The sequence below is a fragment of the Elephas maximus genome, chromosome 2 (genome assembly GCF_024166365.1).
Source record: "Elephas maximus indicus isolate mEleMax1 chromosome 2, mEleMax1 primary haplotype, whole genome shotgun sequence".
In the NCBI taxonomy this organism is placed as follows: Eukaryota; Metazoa; Chordata; class Mammalia; order Proboscidea; family Elephantidae; genus Elephas; species Elephas maximus.
Window position 1 is genome coordinate 170,504,244 of NC_064820.1, and position 26,975 is coordinate 170,531,218.

Consider the following 26,975-nt stretch of genomic DNA (forward strand, 5'->3'; position numbering starts at 1 on the left):
GTAGTGTCTCTTGAAGCCCAAAAGCTTTTCATTTTGATGATGTCCAGTTTATTTTCTTGTCATTGTTACTTTGTGCTTTTGGTGTTACATTTAAGAAACCATTGCTTAATCCACAGCCATGAACATGTATGTCTAACCTTTCTTTTAAAAGTTTTATAATTTTAGCTCTTTTATTTTAGATCTGTTTTTGGTATAAGGTAGGAGTCCAACTTCATTCTTTTGCATATGGATATCCTGTTGTCCCAACATCATTTGTTGAAAGGACTGTTCTTTCCCCATCGAGTTGTCTTGACCCCCTTGTCAAAAATCAGTTGACCATAAATGTGAGTGTTTAATTCTGGCAGGGCTTCGAACTGTTTTCTCCTGGTTCAAACCCCTGCTGAGAATTTGGATTTCTACCACAGGTATACTGAATCAGAATCTACATTAACAAGACCTCCAGGTGATTCTTGTATATCCCTAAGAATCCTAAGGAGATCTTACTAAAATGTAGATTCTAATTCAGTATATCTGGTATCTGGACTCTCAATTCTATTTTCTTGATCTGTACGTCTATTTTTATGCCGATGTCACATGTTTCAATTACTGTTGCTTTGTATGAAGTTTTGAAGTTGGGAAATGTGAATTCTCCAACTTTGTTACTCTTTTTCAAGGTTATTTGACTATTTCAAATGTCTTAGTTATCTTTCTTTTTTTTTTTTTTTCTTCTTGCCATTGAGTCAATTCTGACTCATAGCAACCCTATAGGACAGTGTAGAACTGCCCCATAGGGTTTCCAAGGAGTGGCTGGTGGATTCAAACTGCTGACCTTTTGGTTGGCAGCCATAGCTCTTAACTACTGCATCACCAGGGCCCCCTTATTTATCTAGTGCTCGTATAACAATAATACCACAAATGGATGGCTTTTACAAACAGAAATTTTTTCTCTCGCAGTCTGAGAGGCTAGAAATCTGAATTCAGAATGCCAGATCCAGGGGAATGCTTTCTCTCTCTGGGGAAGGTTCTTATCATCAATCTTCCCCTGGTCTAGGAACTTCTCAGTGCAGGGATCCCAGGTCCAAAGGACATGCTCTTCTCCCAGCACTTCTTTCTTAGTGGCAGGAGGTCCCTCTTCTCTCTGCTTGATTCTCTCTTTTATATCTCAAAAGAAATTGACTCGACTCAAGATACAACCTAATCCTGTAGATTGAGTCCTGTCTTATTAACATAACTGCCTCTAATCCTACCTCATTGACATCATAGAGGTTAAGATTTATAATACAGAAGATAATCGTATTAGATCACAAAATGGTGGACAACCACACAATACTGGGAATCATGGCCTAGCCAAGCTGACACACATTTTGGGGGGATACAATTCAATCCATAATACCCTGCCACTTTCCATCCCCTCATTTTGCTAAAAATGGTCGCCAGCAGCTCCAGACTTACAGCCAACCAACTTTGCAACTCTAACAAAAGGAAGGGACCTCATTTCCAGTGGTTCTGAAAAAATCCTCAAGGCCCACTCTTTTTGGACCAAATCAGGTCACATGGCCATCCCTGAACCAATCACTGTGGCCAAGAAAATGAAATGGTCTGATTGGCCAGGCTTGAGTTATGTGCCCCTTTCCCTTGGAACCAGGGGGTGGGGTCAGCCCTACCCAAGCTTAATGGATAAGAAGGGGAGGGGCAGTTTCCCAAAGGAAAATCAGGATATTATTACCAGAAATACAGGGAATGGGTCCCAGCCAGAAACCGTAGATGCCCACATACTGGTACAGAAGATCTGTCAGTAAACCAGGCCTAGCACTGTCATTTGAACTCTTTGAACCATAGTTTCCCCATTTGTAGCATACAGTTGATGATCTCTGTCCTTTTTAACCCTATCTGAAAGGTCCAGTGAAGTGGTTAACCAGAAAGCTGTGTGTAAACTGTAAAGTACAGTGCACATGTAATCAAGAATGATTACTAAGAATGATTCTTACCCATCTATCCATCTGTCTTCTAATATCTCCTTCACAGAGCACCTGAAGAAGCCACTTGAAGACTACATGGCCCTTTTCCCCAGCGTGAGGATTCTCCGTACCAAGAAACGGGAAGGTCTAATAAGAACCCGGATGCTGGGGGCCTCCGCGGCAATTGGGGATGTCATCACGTTTTTAGACTCGCACTGTGAAGCCAACGTCAACTGGCTGCCCCCCTTGCTCGGTGAGGGAGCCCTTCCCAAGAGGAGGTAGGTGGCCTGGACTGAGCCAGCCGCCCTGGTCCAGGCCACCCAGCCTTCTTCCGGGAGTCGTCCACGAGGGTTCCCCTGGCTGCTTGAGATGCACCCAGCACAATGCCAGGTGCCATGAGGGAAGGGTGCTCAAAGGGACCTTAAAGTCCATTCAGTCATGCCCCTCCATTTTACAGAGAAGGAAAAAGGCTCAGCAAGTGGAAGTGACTTGCCTGAAGTATCACACAGCATGTCTAATGACATGATTACTTCCCTGAGATTAACTCAGATTTTGTCAGAAAGCAAGCCAAGGTCTCTACTGTTAAGAGCCAAATTATAGGATAACATCATCATATTGAACCCCTGGTGGCACAGTGGTTAATAGCTTGGCTGCTAATCAAAGGTCGGCAGATCGAATCTACCAGCCGCTCCTTGGAAACCCTGTGGGGCAGTTCTCCTCTGTCCTGTAGGGTTGCTATGCGTTGGAATTAACTCTATAGCAATGGGTTTTGGCTCTTTTCATATCAACTTAGAATAAAAACGATTTATTGCACCGCTACTGTCAACCAGGCAGGCTATAAGCATTATCTCTAATTCTCACAAAACCATGCAAGGTAGAAAGCATCCCCTTTTTGTAGCAGCAGAAACTGAAGTTCAGAGAAGTTGAGTGACTCGCTAATCCTCTTGGGCCATAAGTGTCAAAGACACCATCTTCTGGCTCCAAAGTCTGTGCTCTTCTGCAGTTCTACACTGCCTCCCTAAATTCACTTCCTTTAAGGAAAGAGTTTCCAACAGATATCAGGGGAGAACTATAGACAAGGCAGCTTGACCCAGGAGTCACACACTGCTCTCTAGTCGATTCCTACTCATAGCAACCCTATACGACAGAGTAGAACTGCCCCGTAGAGTTTCCAAGGAGTAGGTGGTGGATTCGAACTGCCGACCTTTTGGTTAGCAGCAGAGCTCTTAAGCACTGCACCTCCAGGACACCTACCCACCATAGCTTATGAACAAAATGGAGACATGAGTATTGGATAATGGGCAGTGAGGTAGCCTCGTAGCTGGTCGAAGAAGCAGACCTGAATCCTGAGGAGTCCTGCTTTGATGAAGGCAGTGAACTGGTATTGGCTGGCAGATGGAGGAAATGTCCCCCATGAGACTGGGAGTCAGGTGAGGGACAGGAGTGGAGACAGATTGGGAAACAGGTCATCAGTCTAGAGAGAAAAGTAACTCTTCAAGAATAGATGGGTAAGCACTCACAAACAGCAGAAAGTTTAGGGAGCAAAACGGACTGAAGTTTAGGGAAAACTTAAGCATGCAACAGACTACCTGGAAGAGTTGTTACCAGGGCTTAGAATCAGTTTGATCCCCATCCTGGGAGTCTTGTTAAAATGTAGATTCTGATTCAGTATATCTGGAATGGAAATGCAAATTCTCAGCAGGCATTTGAACCAGAACCAATCAGTTTGAAGCTCTGGTTAAAACAGAGTGCTATATCCCACCCCCAGAGTTTCTGACCCAGAAGGTCTGGCTGAGGCCTGAGAATCTGCATGTCTAACAAGCTCCCATGTGATGCCAATGCCACTGGTCCAGGAATCACACCTGAATAGCACTGGTTAGAGAATACTGTCATTAAGGGCGAGAACAGAAAGCAAAACCCACACAGTTAAATGGGATAATCCAACAAATTTGTTTTTTAACACAGATCAGCATAGAGCTTCGTTATTAGATTATGAGCTTCTAACTGCAAGGGTTCAGGGTCTCACTGGGTTAGGAAAAGGTTATAGCCCAGAATTTCTGGTAAACTGTATTTAATTAAACCAAATGATCTTCTGCATCTGCCTCTTATTACCCAAAGGGGAAAAAAAGGAAAAAAGAAAAAACCCCACCATAAAGTGCCTAATTTACAGTTCTGAGGAAATGACCCATCTGTACAGTCATTCAATGACTCATGAAGAGAATGAAGTGGCAGGGCACGAAGCTGAGCTGGTAGCCTAGATAGCCCTTAACTCTGTTTCTATGGAAATGTATGAGGGTAATTTTCCTAATCTGCAGACACATGGAAGAAACATTTCCCCCTTTCTTTTTTACTTTTTTTTCCCTTTTTCCAATAGAAGTGTGAAGCAGTGGTGTAGATTTAAAAGTCTGCTCCTGCTTATATCAGCAGCTGACAGAAAGCATCATGGCTTTTGTCTATGAAACCATTAACACTGCCATGCATGGCTCACTCTGCCTGTTTTGGAGAGTAGGCACTTCTGAGCCTGAAAAGATTCTGCCCCCCAAAGGAAAGTCATCGTTGATCATCATTTCCTTCATCATCATCATCGTCATGACTGTAATAGTCTCTTAGCTCTTTAGGCCTCTCACGCATTTGAATTTGACATTTACACGGTGAAGCAGGCAGGCCAAGCATTATTATCCACATTTTGCAAATGAGAAAACTGAGGGGCAAAGAGAATGAGGGAGATGCTCAACCTTTCAACTTCTGCTCCTGTGCTTCTCTCAGTAGTCCTGGTCCCAGAGAATGTTGGCTGGGTGCCGATCATGTGCTAGAGGCTAAGCTCAGCTTCTTGGCTGCATTGTCTCAGTCCTCACAGAGAGCCCATGAGACAGGTGCTGTCTCACCTCCATTCTACAGGCAAGGAACCTGAGGCCCCACGGTGTAAGAGGTCCTCATCCAAGGTTGTACTGCTAGTAGGTGACAAAACCAGGGCTTGAACCTGGGTAGTCTGTCCCCTAGCAAGCACAACACCGTGGGATGCTGCCCATCTGATGCTACCCCTTGGCCTCATGCCTCCCAGTCAGCATCCAGCAGAGTACTGTGTCCTAAGCCCAAACCTTGTTGGAAGTGAAATCCCTCAAATGGCCATGAATAATTAGGAATGGAGGCTCTTCTCCAGGGCTTCAGATGGGTTTGTTCTGGTTCAGGCCCCTGTTGAGAATTTTTATTTCCATCCTAAATATACTGAATCAGAATCTACACTTTAACAAGATCCCTGGGTGATTCTCATAGATACCCTTATATATAAATAAGAATCACCCAGGGATCTTGTTAAAACATAGATCCTGATTCTGTATATCTGGAGTAAAAATACAAATTATCAGCAGGGGTTCAAATCAGAACAAACCAGTTCAGTGCCCTACTCTTCTCTAGCTCTTTGCCCAGAGACGGTTCTTAAGCTTCTTTAAAAATTCCAGGAAGCTTGTCCACCAGGCAGATACAAGCTGACCCCCAGAGACTGATTCGTTGGGCTTGGGACAGAGGCTGGCACGGGTGATTTTTTGCTTCTTGTTTTGCATGTGTATTTTTTACACACATCCCAGATGCACTGGCACTGGTGGCTCCCAGTCTACACTTGGGGATACACTCCCCGTAGGTAGCATTTCTCAAGCCTTCTTGGCCATGCCCCACGGTTAGAAATACGCTGGACATCTCAATCCAATAGACAAATGCACACACCATGCACTGTGACTAAAACACGTTTCCTGAAACAGTACTTTGCCTTATCGCCTGGAATGCACCTTGATACTCTGTATTACTCTTTGTTTCATTACAACACACATGCATACAACAAAATGAATCTCACAACCCGCTTATGAATTGTGACTTGGCAGTTTAGAAAAAGGCAAAGGCGCTGCTTTGTCTCCTGCAAGAAAAACGTGCCGTAACTTGATGAAAATTGGGCCCTAGACAGGTGTCAGCCTGCTCTGGCCCTGCCAGGCTCCCCGTTTCAAGTCCTGAACTTGACTCCTGGCCCAAAGCAGCCAGTCAGCCAGCCCAGCCCACTTGGTGCCCCTCAAGGCAGATTGTCTGCCTCTAACAGCTCGCTCGCGCCCCCTGGCTGCAGTCAGGGCTTCCTGGCAGGAGGAACATTGAAAGAGCAAACTAACTTGAATTCTGTCCAGCAGAATTTGAATTTGAAGGCCAAGCAGAAAGTGAATTCCATAGAATCAGCTTCTGCCAGGCTTGAAAGGGACTGGAAAGACATCTGGAAAGGTCCGGGCTGCCTTTCCCATGTTTGAATCACCTAGCCTGTAGCACTCCCGCAGGGCGGTAGTTGCATACCTCCAGTCAGGGAAAGCCGTTACTCCCTAGGACAGTCCATTCCCTTTTCCATTGTTCTGACTGTTGGAAAAATTGAACAGAACACTCTTGGGAGGAGGGTCATCTGTTAATTGACTGAAGCCAGAGGGCATCGGTGAGCCGTCAGGGGCAGGGAGCCTACCATGAGGGGCAAGTGGGCTAGGCTGACAGGAGTCAACTTCAGGACTTGGACTGGGGAGGCTGCAGGGCCTGAGGAGGGGCGCTTCTGGAGGAAATGAATCTCTCTTTGTCATAAGCATGGTGACCACTAACAGTCACCTACACTAAGCACTTTTCAAATATTATTGTATCCAATCCTCATAACCAATGAGGCAGAGCTGCTTCTTGTCACCACTTCATAGAGGAAAACACTGGGGCTTGGAGACCTTATTTATTTAAGTAGCTGTCCCAGGGCCCCATTATGGGTGGTGGGACTAGGTTGGGAGTCCTGATCCATCTTGCTTAAACCTGCGCTCTACTTTCCTCCCACGGATTTTCAAACTGGAATGTTCAGAGAAATCACCCAAGAAACGTGTTAAAATGCGAGTAAGATGTAGAACAGGGCCGTGCACTTAGCTTCTCCACTATCCTCCCTTATCTGATGGCCATCTCTTGGCACCTTCAGACCGCATTGCTCGGAACCGCAAGACCATCGTATGCCCGATGATTGATGTGATTGACCACGACGACTTCCGGTATGAGACGCAGGCGGGGGATGCCATGCGGGGTGCGTTTGACTGGGAGATGTACTACAAACGGATCCCAATCCCTCCAGAGCTGCAGAAAGCTGACCCCAGCGACCCATTTGAGTAAGTATGTGACCCAGGCTCATCTCAGTGGCTGAATCTGTGACACTCCCCTCCCCCCTGCACACACAGCTCAGGATCACCACCTCCCAGAAAGTCCAGTGCCGAAGGTCCAGCTTCCAGGCCCCACACAGCAACTAGTGTCAGGTATCCTGACCAGAAGCACAGCCCCTCCCAGCTTATCACAGAGCTTTAGCTCAGAGACACCAACTGCTCACCTCCTCCTTGCCCACCTCTGCAGTTTCTCAGGGTTGCCAGTTGGGACTGAATAGGGTCACTCATATTCTCTGCTCAGCACCACCCTCCCCCTCAAACCAGGCTGCTGCTTGTCAGTTGCTGTCAAGTCAGTTCCAACTCACGGCAACCCCATATGTGCAGAGTAGAGCTGCTTCACAGGGTTTTCTGGGACCTTTCAGAAGTTTTTTTTTTTTTTTTTCAGAAGTAGATCGCCAGGCCTATCTTCCAAGGCACCTCTAGGTGGATTTGAACTGCCAGCGTTTCAACTTGTAGTTGAGCACTTAACCTTTTGCACCACCCAGGGACTTCTTCAAGCCTGGCACCCAGCTGTGATCATCATCCTCACTCTTTACTGAACACTTACTTTCTAAGTACCAGGAGCAGTGCTGAGAACATTATACTTCCAACAACCGTATGCACTAAAAATTATTATCCATGTTTTCCAAATGGGGAAACCAAGGTTCTAAGAAGCTAAGTAACTGGTTCAGGTCACACGGCTATTAAGTGGCAAAGGTCAAATTCAAATGAAGGTCTGTCTACCTCCAGAACCAATTTTCCCATCATTCTGTTATACTCCTTTAGAAGTGTTCGGGAATTGGCAGCTCATCCTACAGCACACGTTTGGGGTTGTATGGCCCAGGCTAAAAGCTTCGTAAACTGTGAAAGTTGGAAGGAAACCTACAAATAATGGATTCCAACCCCCTTTCAAATGAGGAGACTGAGGCCTCAGGAGAGGGAGGGGTTGCCCTGCGTCACACAATGAGTTTGTGGCTAAGCCAGAAACAGAGCCCAATCTCTTCTCTAGTGTCCCAACCCTGCAGCTGTCGCATGAGCCTTCTATTCCACCTACCAGGGGTGCGGAAAAGACCTCTGGGTACAAAGCCAAAGTCTAGGCTTTCCTGCTGTATTAGTTTCAGATCACTGCTGTAACGAATTACCACACACTTAGTGGCTTGAAACAACACAAATTTATTGTCTTCCTTTTTTGGAGGTCAGAAGTCCAGGATAGGTCTTACTGGGCTAAAATTGGAAACCCTGGTGGCGTAGTGATTAAGTGCTACAGCTGCTAACCCAAAAGGTCAGCAGTTCCAATCCACCAGGTGCTCTTTGGAAACTCTATGGGCAGTTCTGCTCTGTCCTGTAGGGTCACTGTGAGTCAGAATGGACTCAATGGCAACGGGTTTGGGTTTTTTTTGGGGGGGGGTCTAAAATCAAAGGGTTGGTAGATTTTACGGGAGAATCTATTTCCTTGCCTTTTCCACCTTCTAGAGGTTGCTTGCATTTCTTGATTTATGGCCCCTTCCTTCATCTTCAAAGCCAGCAGCATCTTCAAATCTCTCTCTCTCTCTCCATCTCTCTCTCTCTGGCCTTCTGCTTCTGTCATCATCTCCGTCTCTGACTCCGATCTCCTGCCTGTCTTATAAGGATCAATATGATTACGTTGGGCCCACCCAGCTAATCTTTCCATCTCAAAATTCTTAACTTAATCACATCTGCAGAGTACCTTTTATCATGTAACATTCACAGGTTCCAGGGATTAGGACATGGACATCTTTGTGGGGGGTCATTATTCTGTCTACCACACCTGCCTAACCACATTTTGGCCCCCAGCAAACCCCAACTTCTCTGTCCTTTGCCCTCTCCACCTGAAAAAGGGGGCTGTTGGTGGCTCAGCCATCTTCATGGGCACAGTGCACACCCAGAGTTCCTGAGTCAAGTCCCTAATGCTGTGGGCCCCAGAGAAGTCTCAGAGGTAGAAAGAGCTGGGTTTATCTGAGGAAATAAAAGGCAGCTGGGCACAGGAAGGCATGAGCCAAGAGTGAGGGGCATGAGTTGAGTCCACGTGCATCTTGAACAGGTCAGAAAGTTGTTTTCTTGTCCTGACTTCCTCTATCCTTCTAAACACAGTCAAAGGCTACTATTAGAAATTAGATCCCATTCTAGTCCAAAGATATCATTTATACAAAACCATGCCCTTCACTCAGCTCCCGCATATACCTCAAAGTCAACTCCCAGTCTGCCTGAATTCTTGGAGAATAATACCAGTAACAGGAATAACTAACATTTGGCCTGAGCTGGCAATTTCAACTGCCATTATTGCACATGATCCCCGTAGCAGAGTCCTCAGCTGTAGGTAGAATTAGCCCCGCTTAACTGATGTGGACTCCACAGTTCAGAGGGAGCAAGATTTGCCCAGGGTGCCCCAGTAGCAGAGGTTGAGGTCAGAGATGGCTGCTCCAGAAAACAAAATTTTCAGAGTAACTGAGGTGCAGTCAGACCCCCTTTATTGTTTGATCTCTTGCCACGAGCAGACCCATGGGTCCTAGATTTGAAAGGTACTTTGGCCTGTTGGTCCTCCTCATTGTGCTGTGAAGAATAGGGAAGTACAAGTCATGCCACTAGTTAGGAGCAAAGGCCCAACTTGTTTCCTCATCTGAGTATTGAAGAGGCTGCTTTAGCCACAGAGCAGTGGTACTCCACGCTGGCTGCACACTGACACGTGGGAAGCTTATACAAACACCCAGAATGCACCCTAGGCCAATTACACCAGAGTCTCAGGGTGGGGTCTAGGCATCAGTGTTTTTTAAAGCTCCCTAGGTGATTCTGATGTACAGCCAAAGTCAAGAGCCAGCATCCTTTCCCCCTTTGCCTGGGTGCTTTCTGAGGGACTCTCCATCCTTTGCCTTCTCTAATTCTTTACGGAATTCTCTCTACGGTGTTACACGTGGACAAAACCCTGAGGAGTGGCCCCTAGGGAAAGCCCGGTCCTTCTCCGCACACCTTCCAGGGCCCCGGCGGGTGGGCAGACTACAGGCACAGCGTTTGGTAATGCTGTTTGAAAGCTACCAGCTTTGGCGGCAGACCCTGGTTTGAATCGCAGCTCATCCACCTGCTAACATACATGCCCTTGAGCAGATTATGTAGCATTTCTGAATTTCAAATTCTTCTCTCTGAAAAAGGCCTAGTAATAGAGCTTGTGAGAGCTGGAGATAATGTTAGTAAAGTGAGTGGCACATACTAGACCCTCAGAATTGTTGTTGTTATTATGGCTGAACATAGCAGAAAATGGGGCAGCCTAGGAAGAGAGGCCTCCCTCTGGAGGCAAAGCATGGAGCATCCAAAATGCCTTCAGGCTGATATCCTACCAGTTCCCCAGCTCCTTGCCCCCCTGCCACAGGCTTCATCCCAGACTGGTTTTCGTGTGCAAGAGTCTTGGGTCTGATTTCCCATGAGGTGCCAAGTCAGAAATACCCTCTGCCCCTCCAAACAGCAGATTTACAGCCCACAACCTTCAGAAGATAAGGGGAATTAATACTAATACACTTTATTTTCTGATAGTACTGGGTACTTTTAGAAACATGGCAGCAATGTAAGACAGGCAGTGTAGCTCCACCTCCATCGTGCGGATGGGGAAAAGACTCAGAGAGGTGAAGTCAGTGCCGCTGCCCAGTAGCAATATAATGCAGACCACATAAGGAATTTTTTTAATTTTCTAGTAACCACGTAAAAAATGCAAAAAGAAACAGGTAGAATTTGTTTTAACAATAGATTTTTTTATCTAAATAAAGTATCATTTACCATGTAGTCAATATTACAAAATTACTAATGGTGATGTTTCATATTCTTCATACTAAATCTTCAAAATCCAATATGTAGTTTACCCAGGGCTTCAAACCAGTTCATTCCAGTTTGAACCCCTGCTGAGAATTTGCATTTCCATCCCCAGATACACAGAATCAGTCTACATTTTAACAGGATCCCTGGGTCGTTCTTATTGTGTACATGATCTGGGGATCTTGTTAAAGATGTATGATGTATACATAAGGATCATCGGGGGAATCTTGTGAAAATGTAGATTCTGATTCAGTACATCTGGAGTGAAAATTCAAATTCTCAACTGGAACCGGTTCAAAGCCCTAGATTTTATACTCAATGGCACATCTCACCTCAGACTAGACACATTTCAAGTGCTCTGTAGTCACATGTGGCCAGTGGCTGCCATATTAGACAGCAAAGTCCACCTTCCTAACTACTGCAATATCCTACCTCCTGTCAGGAAAGAACAATGGAGAAGCAGAGAAACAGTGAAAAGGGCAGGTCATCAGAAGCTGGGAAACCCTCACTTCAATTTCAGCTCTGTGCTTCTGATCCCTGCCCTTTTCACTGTTTCTCTGCTTCTCCATTGTTTTTTCCTGACAGGAGGTAGGATATTGCAGTAGTTAGGAAGGTGGACTGTGGCATAGATTGTAGATTCAAATCCCAGCAGTGCTGCTTAGTAGCTGGGAAAAACCTTGAGTAAGTTACTCACCTGTCTATATCTTGGTTTCTACATCTGTAAAATGGGGGTGATAATAATGGGGCCTACCTCATAAGGGCATTGTGAAGAGTAAATTAGTTTAATTAATAAATTAGTTTAATACAGCACCTAAAATATTCAAGCCCTCTTTAAATATTCAAAGGGATCCCCTTTTAAAAGGATCCCCTCCTGTGATATCAAGGCTCATCTGGGAGGCCAGTGGGTTAAATAAGGTCTTTTTACCTAAGTCAGGTCCCCATAAGCTTGCTGAATTCCCGAGGACAGGAGAGAGAGAGGAGGTTGCTGCTGGAATGTTTTGTCTCGGTGTTTGGAGTTTTCTAGGGTAGCATAGCCAGGTGAGGACACAGCAGACATTGTAGGGGATCAGGTACTGGCCCTGTGTGTGGCCCCAGGGGGGATTTGGGCAGGTAACAGCATGGCGTCCCCCTCTGGCCTAGCTGACTTCCTGTTCTCTGTGAGCACGTCACGATTTATCATCTCTAGGCCCTTGCTGTTATCTCTTCCTGGGTGCCTTCCTCTCTCCCCATTTTCCCCGTGTCCAAACCCACCCAGGGGCTACCTCCTCTGGGCTTCCTTCCTTGACTCTTGCCACAGCCTCCCTCCTTGCCCCCCACAAGTGGAAGCAGACACTCCTTTTACATTCCTCTAGTAGTCTACCTCCCAGAGGCCCTTACTATACCCAGCCTGAGCTTCTGGACCCTTCCACCCTGAGAGGGCTGCCCCACTGTCCTGGCACTCCCTGAATACCCAGTCCAACTCTGATTTACCTCAGCATTTTCCCAGCACCTGCTTCACAGCTGCCACTCAACTAAACTAATGAGAGAATGAATGGAGTTAATCCTGTCTTCCAATCTGACCAAAACAGCAGAGATTGTGGCTTCCACAGTAGACACCACAGCAGAACATGTGTCCATGCTGAACAGAGTAAGAATCCTCAAAGGAACATTTAGAAAATAGAGATTCCTAGGCTCCATCTTCCAGAGGCTCTGCCTCAGTAGGTCCAGGGTAGGGCCCAGCAAGCTGCATTTTTTTTTTTAACCCCTGTAAGAGATTCTACAGCATAGACAGGCTTGGAAAGACCTGATTCAGGCTATTTAACCAATGGGAGGACTAGAGAGTGGGATGGTGATGCAACTGCAAAGCCAAAGCGGGTGGGGAGGATGTGATTTCATGTCACAAATAATCTCAGGTGTAGACCATGGAAAGGAACCTTGAATCAGTTTGGCTCAAGTGCAGGGTTTATGAAGGGAAGTCGTAGGCAAGAAAGCAAGCCTTGGGCCTAACCCAGAGGGCCTTACATTCCCTGCCAGGCCCTAGGCTGCGTGGATGAAGCAGCCCGGAGCACCACCATCAGGGAGGTAACATTATCAGGCCACACAAAGAGCCCTCAGCCAGGATGTCACATCTTCACAGCACATTTTTCTTCCCTGACAGGTCTCCTGTGATGGCCGGTGGACTGTTCGCTGTGGATCGGAAGTGGTTCTGGGAGCTGGGCGGGTACGACCCCGGCTTAGAGATCTGGGGAGGGGAGCAGTATGAAATCTCGTTCAAGGTGAGCCAGCTCTCTGGGAGCCCCCTCTCTGTGGCATAGCCTCCTTGGCACACGTTCCGGCAGGCTGCTTGCCTAGCGTTCATCTGAGCTGGGAAACAATCTGGAGGCATCGGGGTTCAGCAACCCCTCTGCTCCTCAGGTCATGCAGACAGGAGCCAGCAGGCCTTTCTCTGTTGAGGTGAGGGGTCCCTCAGGCTGCCAGAGGCTGGTCTTCACAGCAGCTGGGACTGGTGTTTGCCTTACGTCTCTTACGATACCAGAGTTGGAATGAGACAGATCTCCCTTCCAATAAAGATGGTGTGTATCTGGGTGGTGCAAATGGTTAATGGGCTTGGCTGCTAACCAAAAGGGTGGAAGTTCAGGTCCACCCAGAGTTGCCTCAGAGGAAAGGCCTGGCAATCTACTTCTGAAAAATCAGCCATTGAAAGCCCTAGGGAGTACAGTTCTATTCTGACACACGTAGGGTCACTCAACAGCAGCCAGTGCTCTTTTTGAGATGCCCAACAAATCAGCGTGGTGAAGAGAAACTAAGAAAGTCAGACAAGACGTGTAGGCTTAGAAGAATGCTCCGCTCTGAGAATGGCCACCTGGCCTCACAGATTCCAAGTTGGCTTCTGTTTCCTGGTCACCCCTCTCAAGTTTTCCCTTTTGTATCTGTCCCTGATGGAGTTTGATACAGAGACAAGTGAATAAGAACCTGAGTTGTGGAGTCAGGAAGGCCTGGATTCAAGTCCCAGCTCCACCACTCAGTAGCTGTGTGACTTTGGGAAAGTTATATTGCCTCTCTGAGCTTTCTTTCTTCATCTGAAATAAGGGAATAATATTAGCTGCCTTACAGAGCTATTGTGAAGATTAAATGAAATAATTCTAGAAAGTGGTTAGCACGCACAACCTGGGAACATGGCCAGCAATTAATAATTGGTAAAAATTGTTAAAGATTCAGGTAATAAATATCTACAATAAACTGACTGGAAGGCGCCTTGGTGGTGTAGTGGTTAAGCACTTGGTGCTAACCAAAAGGTCAGCAGTTTCAACCCACTAGCTGCTCTGCAGAAGGATGTATCAATCTTCCTCCATAAAAATTACAGCCTCAGAAACCCTAAGGGGCAGTTCTACTCTGTCCTATAGGGTCACTATGTTTCAGAATCTATTCGTCAGCAATAGAATAACTGATTTGACTAGCCTGTGTGCTATAGAAGCTTTCTGACAACGGTAGTAAAAGAGATGGTGGTTACTAGTTAACCACCCCAACTTCTGAGGCCACATTCTCCTCTTTGATTGTGGAGTTCTGTCTTGTTCTCAGGTGAAGAACAGAGGCTCAGTCCCTCTGAGTGGAGGGCTAGCTTGTCTATGCCCTTGTGGTCTGCCAGAGCCCAATTCTAACACCCCTGAGCCAACGCCATGAACATACAACCCTGATGCCCTCTGAGTCAGACATCAACTACTTATGCAGTGATTAAGACTTTGGTGCTAGGTCCAGATTACCTATGTCAGATCCTATTTCTGTCACTTCCTACCAGCTATGTGATCTTGGACAAGGAATCTTCACTTCACTGAGCCTTCGTTTCTACTTCTGTAAAATGGGTTTAATGATACTTTATCCTCACAGGTTTGTTAGGAGGATTAAATGAAATCATACTTGTAAGGTGCTTCCTAATAAATACCCTAAACATTATTATTATTATCAATGTCATTATTGTTATTATCTACACCACTGGTCTAGCAGTTCAGAATTACTAAACCAAAAACCAAACCCCTTGTCAACGAGTCATTTCTGACTCATAGCAACCCTATAGGACAAGGTAGAACTGTTCCATAGGATTTCCAAGGCTGTAATCTTTATGGAAGCAGACTGCCACATCTTTCTCCTGTGGAGCAAGCAGCTGGTGGGTTCGAACCACTGACCTTTCAATTAGCAGCTGAACACTTAACCACTGTGCCACCAGGGTTCCTTTTTAGTTCAGCATTAGGGAACATAAATTCTTGATTAACAAGAAAACAACAGCCTAGAATTCTACTGAAACATTATTTTGGTTTAAATACCAGTCTGTATCTATTTTAACCTCCAGAGTTTTGAAGCTGTCTCCCATGAGAGGTCCAGACCCCTAAATAAATAATATCCAGGAGTAATGGTCACAGTATTTAACAACTATTAGGGTGCAAGCACCAACCAGTCAGAATGGGTGCCAGCTGTGAACAATTGTGCATCCACTGTTATGTGTAATGATTGAATTTCAGTCCTGACCGGAGCTAACGTTAAGTGCTTACTGTATACAGGACCATGCCCTGGTGGTGTAGTGGTTAAGAGCTTGGCTGCCAAATAAAAGGTCAGCAGTTCAAATCCACCAGCCACTCCTTGGAAACCCTATGGGACAGTTCTAGTCTGTCCTGTAGGGTTGCAATGAGTCTGAATCAACTCAATGGCAACATGTTTGATTGGTATACAGGACACTGCAAGGCCCTTCACACATGTTGGCTAACTTAATCCTCACACCAATCCTGGGAGGGTGGTGTCATTATTATACTCATTTTACAGGGTAGACAAGTTGGGCTCGGACCAAGGCCCCACACAATTGGAAGTAACAGAACTAGGGCCTGAATACCGGTCTGCCTGACTTCAAAGCTGTACTTTGACCTGCTATGTTGTATAGACCTCTGTAAGGACATCAGAGAAGAGCACTCGGAAAACCAGCCCAAGAAGGTGGCTGCAATCTCTTACTTTTTCCTTCTTGGTGTTTACCTTCTCCTGGAGTTAGTGCTAATTTACTTGGATATTCCACAGCCTCTCAGCAAAGTGAATTAATAACAAAATGGATTAATAATTAATTAATATGCTAAGTCAGAAATAGCAAATAGGTTACCTCTTCAGCCAACTCAGATTCATTGCTAGGGGCTGCCCCACTTATGTGTTGATACGTGTTCTCAGGCTACATCCAAGAATATCAGAAAAAAAAGGGCAGCGATTGATTAGTAATGTCTTCCACGGGTATAGGTGTGGAGAGTGATGGTACATATGTCATGTATTTAGTCACCCTAGCACATGCAATCTAGTTTTCCAAATGTTACACCCTGAAGCGTGCAATAAAATCACACACAGGAATCAGAAGGGTTTTTATTTCACAGTTCCCCAATCAGTCAATTAAACAAACTTGATTATAAGGTTTTCTACCAAGTTTGTGCCGAGAAATGGACACACCTGTGTTGAGTTCTCACTGGAATGTAAACTTCAGTGGGCAGAGACCTTTGTGTCTTAGTGCTCTAGTGCTGCTGTAATAGAAATACCACAAGTGGGTGGCTTTAACAAAGAGAAATGTATTCTCTCACAGTCTAGTAGGCTACAGCTCCAAATTCCATACAATACTGGGAATCACGACTAGCCAAGTTGACAGATATTTTGGGGGGACACAATTCAATCCATAACACTGTGTATCTTTTATTCACTGCCCTGGTGGTGCAGTGGTTAAGAGCTTGGCTGCTAACCAAAAGGTCGGCAGTTCAAATCCACCAGCCACTCCTTGGAAACTCTATGGGGGCAGTTCTACTCTGTCCTATAGGGTCACTATGAGTCAGAATTGACTCGACAGCAATGAACTTGGTTTTTTGTTTTTATATCCCAAGTACCTAAAGGATTGTCTGGCACAGAGTAGGCACTTAGAAAGTATTGGTTGATTGAATACTCAGAGCAGGTGTGTCCCTGGCCAGTGTTACCCTCCAAGCTCCGAACTGGATCCTTGGTCAAGAAGTCTCCCTTCAAAAACTCCCTCTATGGAGAATAGTGAATGGAGAAGGCTTTGCACAAAGAAATTTCGAAACCCAAAATGATTTCATTCTGTGTGTTTCAAAGACCCATCTAACGATGCTCATCAGGCAATTACAGCAGAACAAATGGCATTTTTCTCCACACAGTTTATTTATAAAATGCTTGGTAATGAAGCCATATTGGAAGCCTCTCATCCGGGTAGGGGGAGGAAGCTGGCTCACGTTTCCATTTGATCCAATTATGCCCTTCTCTCTCAAGGGGAAATGAGAGTGTAATGAGGAGACGTGAGGTCTAGGAGAGAGGCTTTTCTCCCTTGGCTTTCTCTCTCCTCATTTTGAGAATTCAAGTTCCCAGAGCTGCTGACAGCCCATATGTCCATGCTTTGTCTTCCAGGTCCCCGTGGAAGGCCTGCCCACAGCACAGGGGACAGGCGAGCCCATTCATCTGCTGGCAATTCTACTCGGAAATGCCAGGAGTTCTGTTTCAGCCAGAGCAGGGTGCTTATGCAGGGCCAAATTCCCTCTGATTAATCTCTGCCAAGATCCCTTTTCTTCTTGGTGACAGAGAGAAGAGATTGGTTTGAAAGGTGTGAGTGTATTTTCAGTAATTAAGATAAATTGATACATGCTATCAGGGCTGATGGATTCAGAATTTGGCTCTAATTCCAGACCAGGCCATTGGTCCTGATGGGAAAAACCAAGAAAAGATATTCCAAAGGTTCTGAAATGTCTGGAAAAGTTCTTGGGTTTTTTCCCCCTCTCTCTTAGCTAATAGAGATTTTATTTCCAAAAGACATAGTCACACTGTCAAAGTTCTCCCGCTTAGGAGTTAGAGTCTGTCCAGTTCTAGAGGTTGGATAAATCTTCAACTCCACAGTGTGGCCTTCAGGAGCTGGCCCCTGCTTGTCGCCCCACCCTTCCCCTTGTCCTCTTACCCCAGTGCATTAGTCTGGACTCTTGGTTACAAGTGATCAAAACCCTAGTCGATCTGATTTAAACAAAAATCCAAATTGATTGGCCCACGTGACTGAAATCCCAGCTCGATCCTGCAGACCTGGCTGGATCCAGGGACTGCACCATCTCACCTGGGCTCAGGCTTTCTCACTCCCTTGCCTCTCACCTGGGTTCGTTTCCCTCTCAGGCAGGCTTTCCAGTGGAAATCCCCAGCAGCTGTGGACTTCAAGCCCAGTGGAAGTAGTTTCTTTCTCATCATTCCTTAGAAGTCCCCAAACTGGGTCCTATTGGCCTGCTGGTCCCTTGCCTACCCCTGAGCAATGTTCTCATTCTTCAGGTCACAGTCACATGCCAGTTCTGGAGGAGCCAGGAGAGTAGGGGCACCTGGCTCCCCAAAGGAAATTCCAGGCACTGTGCCCAGAAGGGAGGACAGATGTGGGGCAGGGAAAACCACAGATCTCCACCTGGCCTAGCCACCCAGGACTCCTTGCAAGCCCAGCCCTGTTCCAGGCCCTCTTTGGACGCACACTGTTCATTCTTCCTGAAACACCTTTCCTTAGTCTCAGCAACCCAAGTTCATCCTTTCACTTTTAGCTCATGTAGATGGCCTCTCTCTACCTTACTCGAGCTACCTGTGCTGATGAGGGACCAGCCCAACGTTGCACTCCCCATATTACAATGCCTTCATGGCTCTTGACACCTATGTGGCATGGCCCAGGGATCTGCCTGTCTTTTCCAGGGGACTCTGAGCTCCCTGGAAGCAGGGTCTTGTCAACCTCCATGCCCCCAGTGGCTGGCACATAACCTATCCCAACCCATGGCTGTAGAGTAGGTTCTGACAATAGCAACCCTATGGGACAGAGTAGAACTGCCCCATGGGGTTTCCAAGGCTGTAAATCTTTACAGAAGCAGACTGCCACATCTTTCTCCCACAGAGAGGCTAGTGGGTTCAAACTGCCGACCTTGCAGTTAGCAGCTGAGTGCTTGACCACTGTGCCACCAAGGCTCCTGCCTGACACTTAAGAGGTGTTTTAAATAACTGTTAGTGGTATCAATGCCCACCTGGTCAAACTTCCTCTGCCCTGTCTCGCCCTTCCCAGTTTGGGTGATGGGGTATGCTGGGAAAGGACCTCAGTGAGAAGTCAGGGCCCTGGGTTCTCATCTCTGCTCTCCATCCATTTGGGGACTTGGTACCAATCGCTTGACCTCGCTGGCCTTCATTTCGAGGGGGTACTGATATAGTTTTCCTTCCTACCTCACGAGAGAGGATCAAATAATGTGTTGTGGGGAAAACCCTCTGACTTACACAGATATGAGGGGCTGTTTGAATTAGAGGCAGTAGTGGCAAGATGAGCAGAAACAGGACTACCCAGGAGGCCATGGTTAGAAAAGCTGCCGCTGAGACATGTGAAAGTGGAAGAGTCCGAGCAGACCTCGGAGAAAAAGATGAGGGCTTTGGGAAATGTAAAAGTATATATCTTTCGTGAGTAGCAATTTGGCAAAACCTGCTGCATCTTAAAGCAAGCATACTCTGACCCTGAAATCCCACGCGCAGGAGTTTATCCAAGAGAGACAACTGTAAATGAGCAAAGATGTAGGTAGAAGCTATTGGCTGAAGCATTATTTATAATAGGGGAAAACTGAAAATGACCCTGATTACATCTTCAAGGGTTAAATAAATTAGGGCACATATAAGCGATGAGATAATTATATAAAAGAAGTACCCACCAAAACCAAACCCACCGCCATCAAGTCGATTCCGACTCACAGTGACCCTATAGAACAGAGTAGAACTGCCCCATAGAGTTTCCAAGGAGCACCTGGCCGATTCGAACTGCCAAACCCTTGGTTAGCAGCCGTAGCACTGAACCACTATGCCGCCAGGGTTCCCGTAAAAGAAGTGAGGTGCCTCTAAAATAAAGTAAAAAAGTAAGCGCAGGATTACCAGGCACTAGTTGCAGTCGAGTCAGCCCTGACTCATGGCGACCCCAGGTGTGTCAGGGTAGAACTGTGCTCCACAGAGTTTTCAGTGGCTGATTTTTTGGAAGTAGATTGCTAGGTCTTCCTTCCCGGCTGTCTCTAGATGGACTCAAACTTCCAACCTTTCAGTTAGCAGCTGAGTATGTTAACCGTTTGTACTACCCAAGGACTCCTAAAGTGCAGAAGAGTATATATCTAATATGATTTCATTTTTAACTTTTACAAATATGACAAATGCAAAGAGAAAGTGTAGGCTATACTTATACCAGCTGCCCTTCATCAAGTGCTCACACTCATCATGTGTGGGGCCCGGGGCTCGGCACTGTCACTTAATCCACATGGCAATGCTCTCATCCCTATTTCATAGATGAAGAGAATGAGGCTTAGGTTAAATCACTTCTGCAAAGTCACATTGCTGGAATGGGGATTCAACCCTGCTGTCTTCCTCCCAAGCCTGTGCTCTGACCCCCAAGGCCCAGAAGTCTTCCTGTCAGTGGTGACCGCCACAGGGAGAGGGCTAGAGTATAGCTGCCACCTTCTGCCCCGTGTGTTTCGGTAACACTGAATTGGTTCATAATAAGTCTGTGTTACTTTTATAATCAGAGTCTCTGAGTAGTGCAAATGGTTAACATGTTTGGCTATTAACCAAAAAGTTGGAAGTTTGAGCCCACCCAGAAGTGCCTCAGAAGAAAGGCCTGGCAGTCTACTTCCAAATAATCAGCCGTTGAAAACCCTACAGAGCACAGTTCTACTCTGACACACACGGGGTCACCATGAGTCACAATCAACTAGACAACAGTTGGTACTGGTATTTTTATAATCGGGGGAAAAAAATTAAGATTTTTGTTTAAATAAGAAGAGAAAAAAGTTGGTTTTTAAGCACTCTCAGCCCCCTCCCCAGCACTGTGTTTAGGTCATTTGCAAGTTCAGGATGAAATTCCCCACAAATAAGGCCTAAAGAGGAGAGGGTCTGATAAACAGTCTCATGGGGGAACTGTGCCCCTCCTGCCCCTGGAGAGATGGCAGGCCTCTCGGGAGCAAGGGGTGACGGAGAACCATGTGATGGGCAGGGAAAGGAGGCCCTTCCCTGCAGAAGTCAGGAAGGTCACCCTAATGTGGTTGGCTGAGAGTCTGGCACAGTTCTCCAGTGCCCAGGGTAACACTGCCCAGGGTAGGCTAAGAAAAACTACCAGATTTTCCTTCCATAAAACTCACAGCATTGTCAGGAGGATTAAGTAAAATTGTGTGTGAACAGTAGGCAGAGGTACCCCAGAAACTGGCCAAGGGTAATGTGACCTGTTGCCCAGAAAGGGTAGGTGATTGGCCAGGGCCCCTCAACTAGAAGGTGGCTGTGCCTGGGCTAAATGCCAGATGTCCTGACTCCAAGCCCAGTGCTCATCTCGGTCCACCTGATGAGGGGTGGAGCAGGAACATACCAAGTTTAGAGAAAGGCCATTGTTACAGGAAGGGCCCAGAAGTCAGGACGAGCCCGAGGAGGGGGTTAGATGCCAAATAGAAGGTGACAGTGATTTTCAAGGCCAGCCCAAATGGCAGAGGGTGATTGGGGTCACCACCAAGGCCCGGCATGGCAGTGCATTTCCTCATCTTTCTCACAGCCCCCTCCCAGCCCCCTGGGTCTCAGGCTAGCAGCAGAGTAGCCACCATGAACCCAGGGCTAGCTCTCCCTTCCTGGGTTATCCAAGGACCCTAGGAACATGTTCTGCTGCAAGCAGCATTTTCCTCCTGGGCCAAAGAGGCCCAGCCTTTCCAAGAGTGTCTGCCAGGAACAGGGACGGCTTTCTGCTGTGACTTTCAGCAAGCCATTTGAAATTCTGTGAGTGTCTCCGGCAAGGAGCCAGCCTCGGAGCAAGAGCCTGCCTCTCCCATTTTCCCTCCAGGAAAACAACTCAGAGACCCCAGGATCATCTGTCCACATGTCACTCCCTGACCGGCACACACCTGTCTCTTTACGCCTTGGTTCTTTCATTGGTAAACATGGGTATAATAATAACTTCTTCAAAGGTTAGAGTAAGAACTAAATGGGATAATATGTTCATTTGGCCCAGAGTCAGATGAAAAGGAGGTACCCAGAAAACATAGCTATTGCAATCATAGGCTTCATGTTAGATAAGGGGGCAGGGCTGCACAGGGGTTAAGTACACGGGCTTCAGAATCAAACTGCCCACGTTCTAGTACAAGCTCTATCAGCTAGTAGCTGTGTCACCTTGAAAAAGTGACTTACCGCTCCGGCCTGAGCTGCTTCATCTGTATAATGACGGTAGACTAATCCTTCATTGTGTGCTTATGTACACATTAGTTAAAATATGTTACAAGCTTAGCTCAGTGCCTGGGACGTAGTAAATGGTCAATAAACGGTAGCTATTATTAATGCCAGAGTCCTGGTGGTTGGTTGTTGTGATCAGGCTGTGGTTGCAGGAAGACAGGAGTGGAAAAAGCATAAGACGGAGGCCAGAGACCTTGGCTGTAGGCCCAGCTCCGGAACCAACTCTCAGTGGGACTTTGGACAGCTTACCTGCCCTTTCTGCTGAGTCTTCATATCTTCATCTAGAATGGGGCACTAATAATCACAAACTCAAGAGACTCAGTGTGCCCGGGCAGGCACCATTCACCTGAGCATGGTTGGCACTGTTCCAGCATACACTGGCCCTGAACGTGTGGTCCTGGACCAGCACCTTCAGCATCCTCTGGGAACTTTTTAGACATACACATCCTCAGATCCCACGCACACCTACTGAGCCAGACACTGGGGGTAGGGCCCAGCAGACTGTTTTAACGAGGCACCCAGATGATTCTGATGCTTGCTCAAGTTTGAAAGTCACTGCTGTAGTGAATAGTTGGGGTCTTGTAAAGAAAGAGTGCTCAGGCTTGTTTGGGGAAGGACAGAGGGAACGGGCAGGTTGGTTGGCAGGTTGGTTGACCAGTGGGTTCCCACACCTTCACCCAGCAGCTTTCCAGGCTCAATATCACTGGGGTCCACCCTGGCAGCCAGCTTCTCCCAACAGGGTTTTAGAGCAAGTGATTGACAATGACCAGCCCATGTATGAATGAATGAATGAATGAGTTAGGTCATGTTTTTATGTAGTGGGCAGCAACATTCATGAAAAGAAAGGCAGATGTGTCCTTCAGGGCAGACGAGTAAGTGCCTCATAGCTGGTTCCCAGCAGCACCCACACATGGAGTCAGGGGTGTGGAGAGAGTAGGAGGCTGTAGGAACAGGTGGCAGAGAGCCTTGATTGCAAGCCACAGGTGACCCCTTTCTTTGAGGAATGGCTCGAGGGGGTTAGGACCAGGCTTTAGAGATTAAACAAGGAAGGCCTAGTCTCCCTGAAGGCCTCAGACCTGCTTGGTTCTGGGGAACCCAACCCTGGGTTCTATTCTGAGCTCTGCTACTTATGAGCTGGGGGATCCTGGAGGTACTTGATTTCACTAAGCCTCGGTTTCCTCGCAGGCAAAGGGATTGATAGCACCTGCCTCACTGGGCTGTCATGACCAAACCCAAAACCAAACCCAGTGCCGTTGAGTCGATTCCAACTCATAGCAACCCTGTAGAGCAGAGTAGAACTGCCCCATAGAGTTTCCAAGGAGCATCTGGCAGATTCGAACTGCTGACCCTTTGGTTAGCAGCCATAGCACTTAACCACTATGCCACCAGGGTTTCCAGGGCTGTCATGAGATAGCTCTTATTTCCCAAACACAAGTCAAACCTACCCACAGGGTAACCATGCACCCATTTTTTTGCCAACTTGACTATAAACACATAGGGATATTGTTGAAATAGTCAAAGATTTAATTTATTAAGTTAAACATGTGCTTAAAACCATGTTATATTAAAAAATAATAATTTAGAATTTTTTTTTTCTATTCTATTTACCTGCTATATCCAGTAACCATGATAAGCATTCAAATCTAGCATGACTGAGGTCATAATATGCTGGTGAGACTTCCTGAAACAGCCTCTTGTTGTTCAAAACAAGCTAATTGAGAGATACCCCATAATAGGAACTTTTGGAAGACTCCAGTCCTTCTTTTCTGAGGGGAATTCCATGGCACACGAGCAGTGCCCACCACCAACAGCAACAGTGCCCACATCCTGGGAATTCTGCATGTGGGATTGCTCGCTGTATCCACCACGATCCAGCTTTATTACCTCATTTTAGCCTCACAACAACCCAATGGGGTCAGCACAATAATCTTTCCCATATTTCCGATGAGGAAACTGAGGCTTTCAGACTTACAAAACTTGCTTAAGAGCCTGGATTACAACTCAGTTCTGTCTAACTCCAGAACCACCACCCCTTTTGCCTCTCTGGCACGGCACACAGCTGATGCTGAGGAATTGGTGGCAACAATTACTACATTGGAAACCCTGGTGGCATAGTGGTTAAGAGCTATGGCTGCTAACCAAAAGGTCAGCAGTTCAAATCCACCAGGCGCTCCTTGGAAACTCTATGGGGCAGTTCTACTCTGTCCTATAGGGTCGCTATGAGTCTAAATGGACTTGACAGCAAAGGGTTTATTGCTGCATTATTTCACCCAAATGCAACTGAATAGGGCTTGAACTCCATAGGGGTCCTCAGTAGAAATGCCAGCAGCAAAAGAGTAGGCTGGCTGTCAGTCTGTCCCTGTCTGTCCTGAGTGGACGGGTGGCCACCCCACTCCTGGAAGGTTTCTGGCAGCATTTCCCTGGCAGGAGAGGCTGCTCCGCTCTCCCAACTGCCGTGTCTCCCTACCACAGATGGGCCCTCCTGCTCTCTCCCCGGGCCCCATTGTGTTTTTCTGAGGCACATCACCACACGTTTCTTTCCTCCTCAGTTTAGGAGATAAGAGCAAGTAATTGTCTTTTACAGACACTGTAATGAAGCCTGTCATCACACGAAAGAAGTTTGCTAATAAAATAAATCAAAGCAGCAATGAAAATGAATGGGGAGCAGGCTTTTACAATTAGATTTGTACTTGTCTACTGGCATGATGCTTCTAGTGAGAAGTCTCTTCCGCAGAGAAAAAAGAAAGGCACCACGAAACGAGCTGGCAGGACATGTTCAGAAACTGCTTGTAGAGCAGACGAGGGCACACACACACACACCTGGGAGCAAGGACAGAAAGTTGAACAGATAGCTCCTGCCACAAGGAGAGGTACTGCAGAAATGTCCTCTCAGTGGTCTGTACTTGTTCCCGTTCCAAATAGGACGGGTTCCATCCAGGCCAAACATGATTCTGGCTGCTGCCAGCACTGCAGCCGTCTTCTCTGCACCACAGGAACCCTTGCGGGTATATCACTTGAGTGAGGGAAGAATGCCCTCACTCAAACAGCGCCCTGCCCTGCCTCACCCAGCCCTGTCATTCTCCTGGCCACTTACAGGTTTTGCCAAGTCAGTTGAGGAAAACAAAAAATGCAGAGGGGTTGGCAAAAGAGCAGAACGCTGTATAATTTCAACCTGTTGCCGTCAAGTCGATTCTGACTCATGGCGACCCCATGTGTTACAGAGTAGAACTGCTCCATAGGGTTTTCTTGGCTGTAATGTTTTAGGGAAGCAGATCACCAGGCCTATCTTTCGAAGTGCCACTGGATGGGTTTGAACTGCCACCCTTTAGATTAGTAGCCAAGCACAAACAGTTTATACCACCCAGGGACCTTTGTATAATTTCAAGGTGGCACTATTCCTTATACTCTCACAAGTAGAAATGACTAACATTAGTCAGGTTTACCATGAGCCAGGCATCAGGCTAAATGCCTTTTCCAGGTTGTCTCATGCCATCTCAACCATCTGCGGGATGGCAATTGTTATCATCACCATTTCACAGATGAGGTGACTTAGGCCCCCAGGGTGAATAACTTGCACAAGGTCACATGGCTGGTGGTGGCATGGGCTTGGAATGCAGGGAGTCAAACTACCCCTGTGCTGTGGTTGTTGTGGGTCTTGAATGGCTGCTGCCTCAGCTGTGAAATAAAGGAGGGGTTACAGATACAAAGATAAGTGACCTGGGTTGTAAGCCAGAACTACAGGACCTGGGATCTATGACCAGTTCTGCCCAGCTCCCCACCCCAAGTCGAGTCCCCACACCATCCTATGCCTCGGGCTTTATCTGGTCCCATGAATCTGTGAATCAGCTGACTGCATGTCCCCGGAAGGAAAGTCCCTTCCAATCTTGGGATCCTGTGTCTTCAATAGCCAATTTGAGAGCTGCTTGTCACAGGAGGAGGGTGACTAAGTGGTGACCACAATGGTGACATTGTCTTCTGGCCTTACACGTCTGTCCGTTTCTCCCAGACAAATGCAGCCACGATCCAGCCCAGAAAGCTCAGCCAGAAAGACAGAGATGGGACCTTTTGCCCAAGAAAGAGTAAAACCTCCCGCCTCTCTCCATTACTTATATTCTTGCTAAAATTACTAGAGGCAAAAAAGCAGACAGTGGTTTCCTTCTGGAAACTAAAGAATTGATGACAACAATGAGATCCATCCTTTCTCTAATCAAATTCCTATTCCTGAGACTTTGTATCAGTCTTGGTTTTTTATTCCTTCATGTATTTGATGGGCGAAGCACTGTGCTAGTCATGGCATTTGTGGGGGGGTGGGGGTGTATCTAATGGCAAATACAACAGATGTGACCCTGCCACACAGAATGCAAGTTTAATGAGGTGCAGGGGGCTTAGTAAGGATGCTTACATTTGAAAACGACAGCCATCTTAAACTGGCTGTAGCCAAGAAGTAGGGGGCAGAGGGGAGCCCAAGGATGGGCTCTCTGCAGCACTACCGGATCCAGGTGCTCTCTTCGCTCCTCTCCTGGCCCTTCCCTTCTCTCTGCCGGCTGCACCCTCAGGCTGGCCCTGTTCGTGTAGTGGCTGAGATAGCTGACAGCTCCACTGTCCTTTTTGCTCTCTGTCCCAAAGAAAAGCATGGCCTTTTACATACCAAGCACCAGCACGACCCTGCCTCATACCAGCCTCAGAGACCAGGAGGCTGGAGCTGGAGCTGGCCACCCTAGGTCACAGGCCCTAGGTGGGAGAGGTTGAGGGGACAATCCCCAAAAGAGAGAAGGTGCACAGATGCCCAGTGCAGAGGACTAGA

The 26,975-nt window shown here is 46.9% G+C and overlaps 1 protein-coding gene across 2 annotated transcripts in view; it reads left to right on the forward strand.

Annotated features, from left to right (window-relative positions):
• GALNT10 (polypeptide N-acetylgalactosaminyltransferase 10) overlaps nt 1-26,975 on the forward strand; it is a 277,219-nt gene that overhangs the window by 223,976 nt on the left and 26,268 nt on the right. For both annotated transcript variants that reach the window (XM_049874177.1, XM_049874178.1), the window contains 3 exons: nt 2,005-2,190; nt 6,907-7,090; nt 13,077-13,194. In XM_049874177.1, coding sequence (XP_049730134.1) covers nt 2,005-2,190; nt 6,907-7,090; nt 13,077-13,194 — 488 coding nt within the window. The remainder of the gene's footprint in view (nt 1-2,004; nt 2,191-6,906; nt 7,091-13,076; nt 13,195-26,975) is intronic.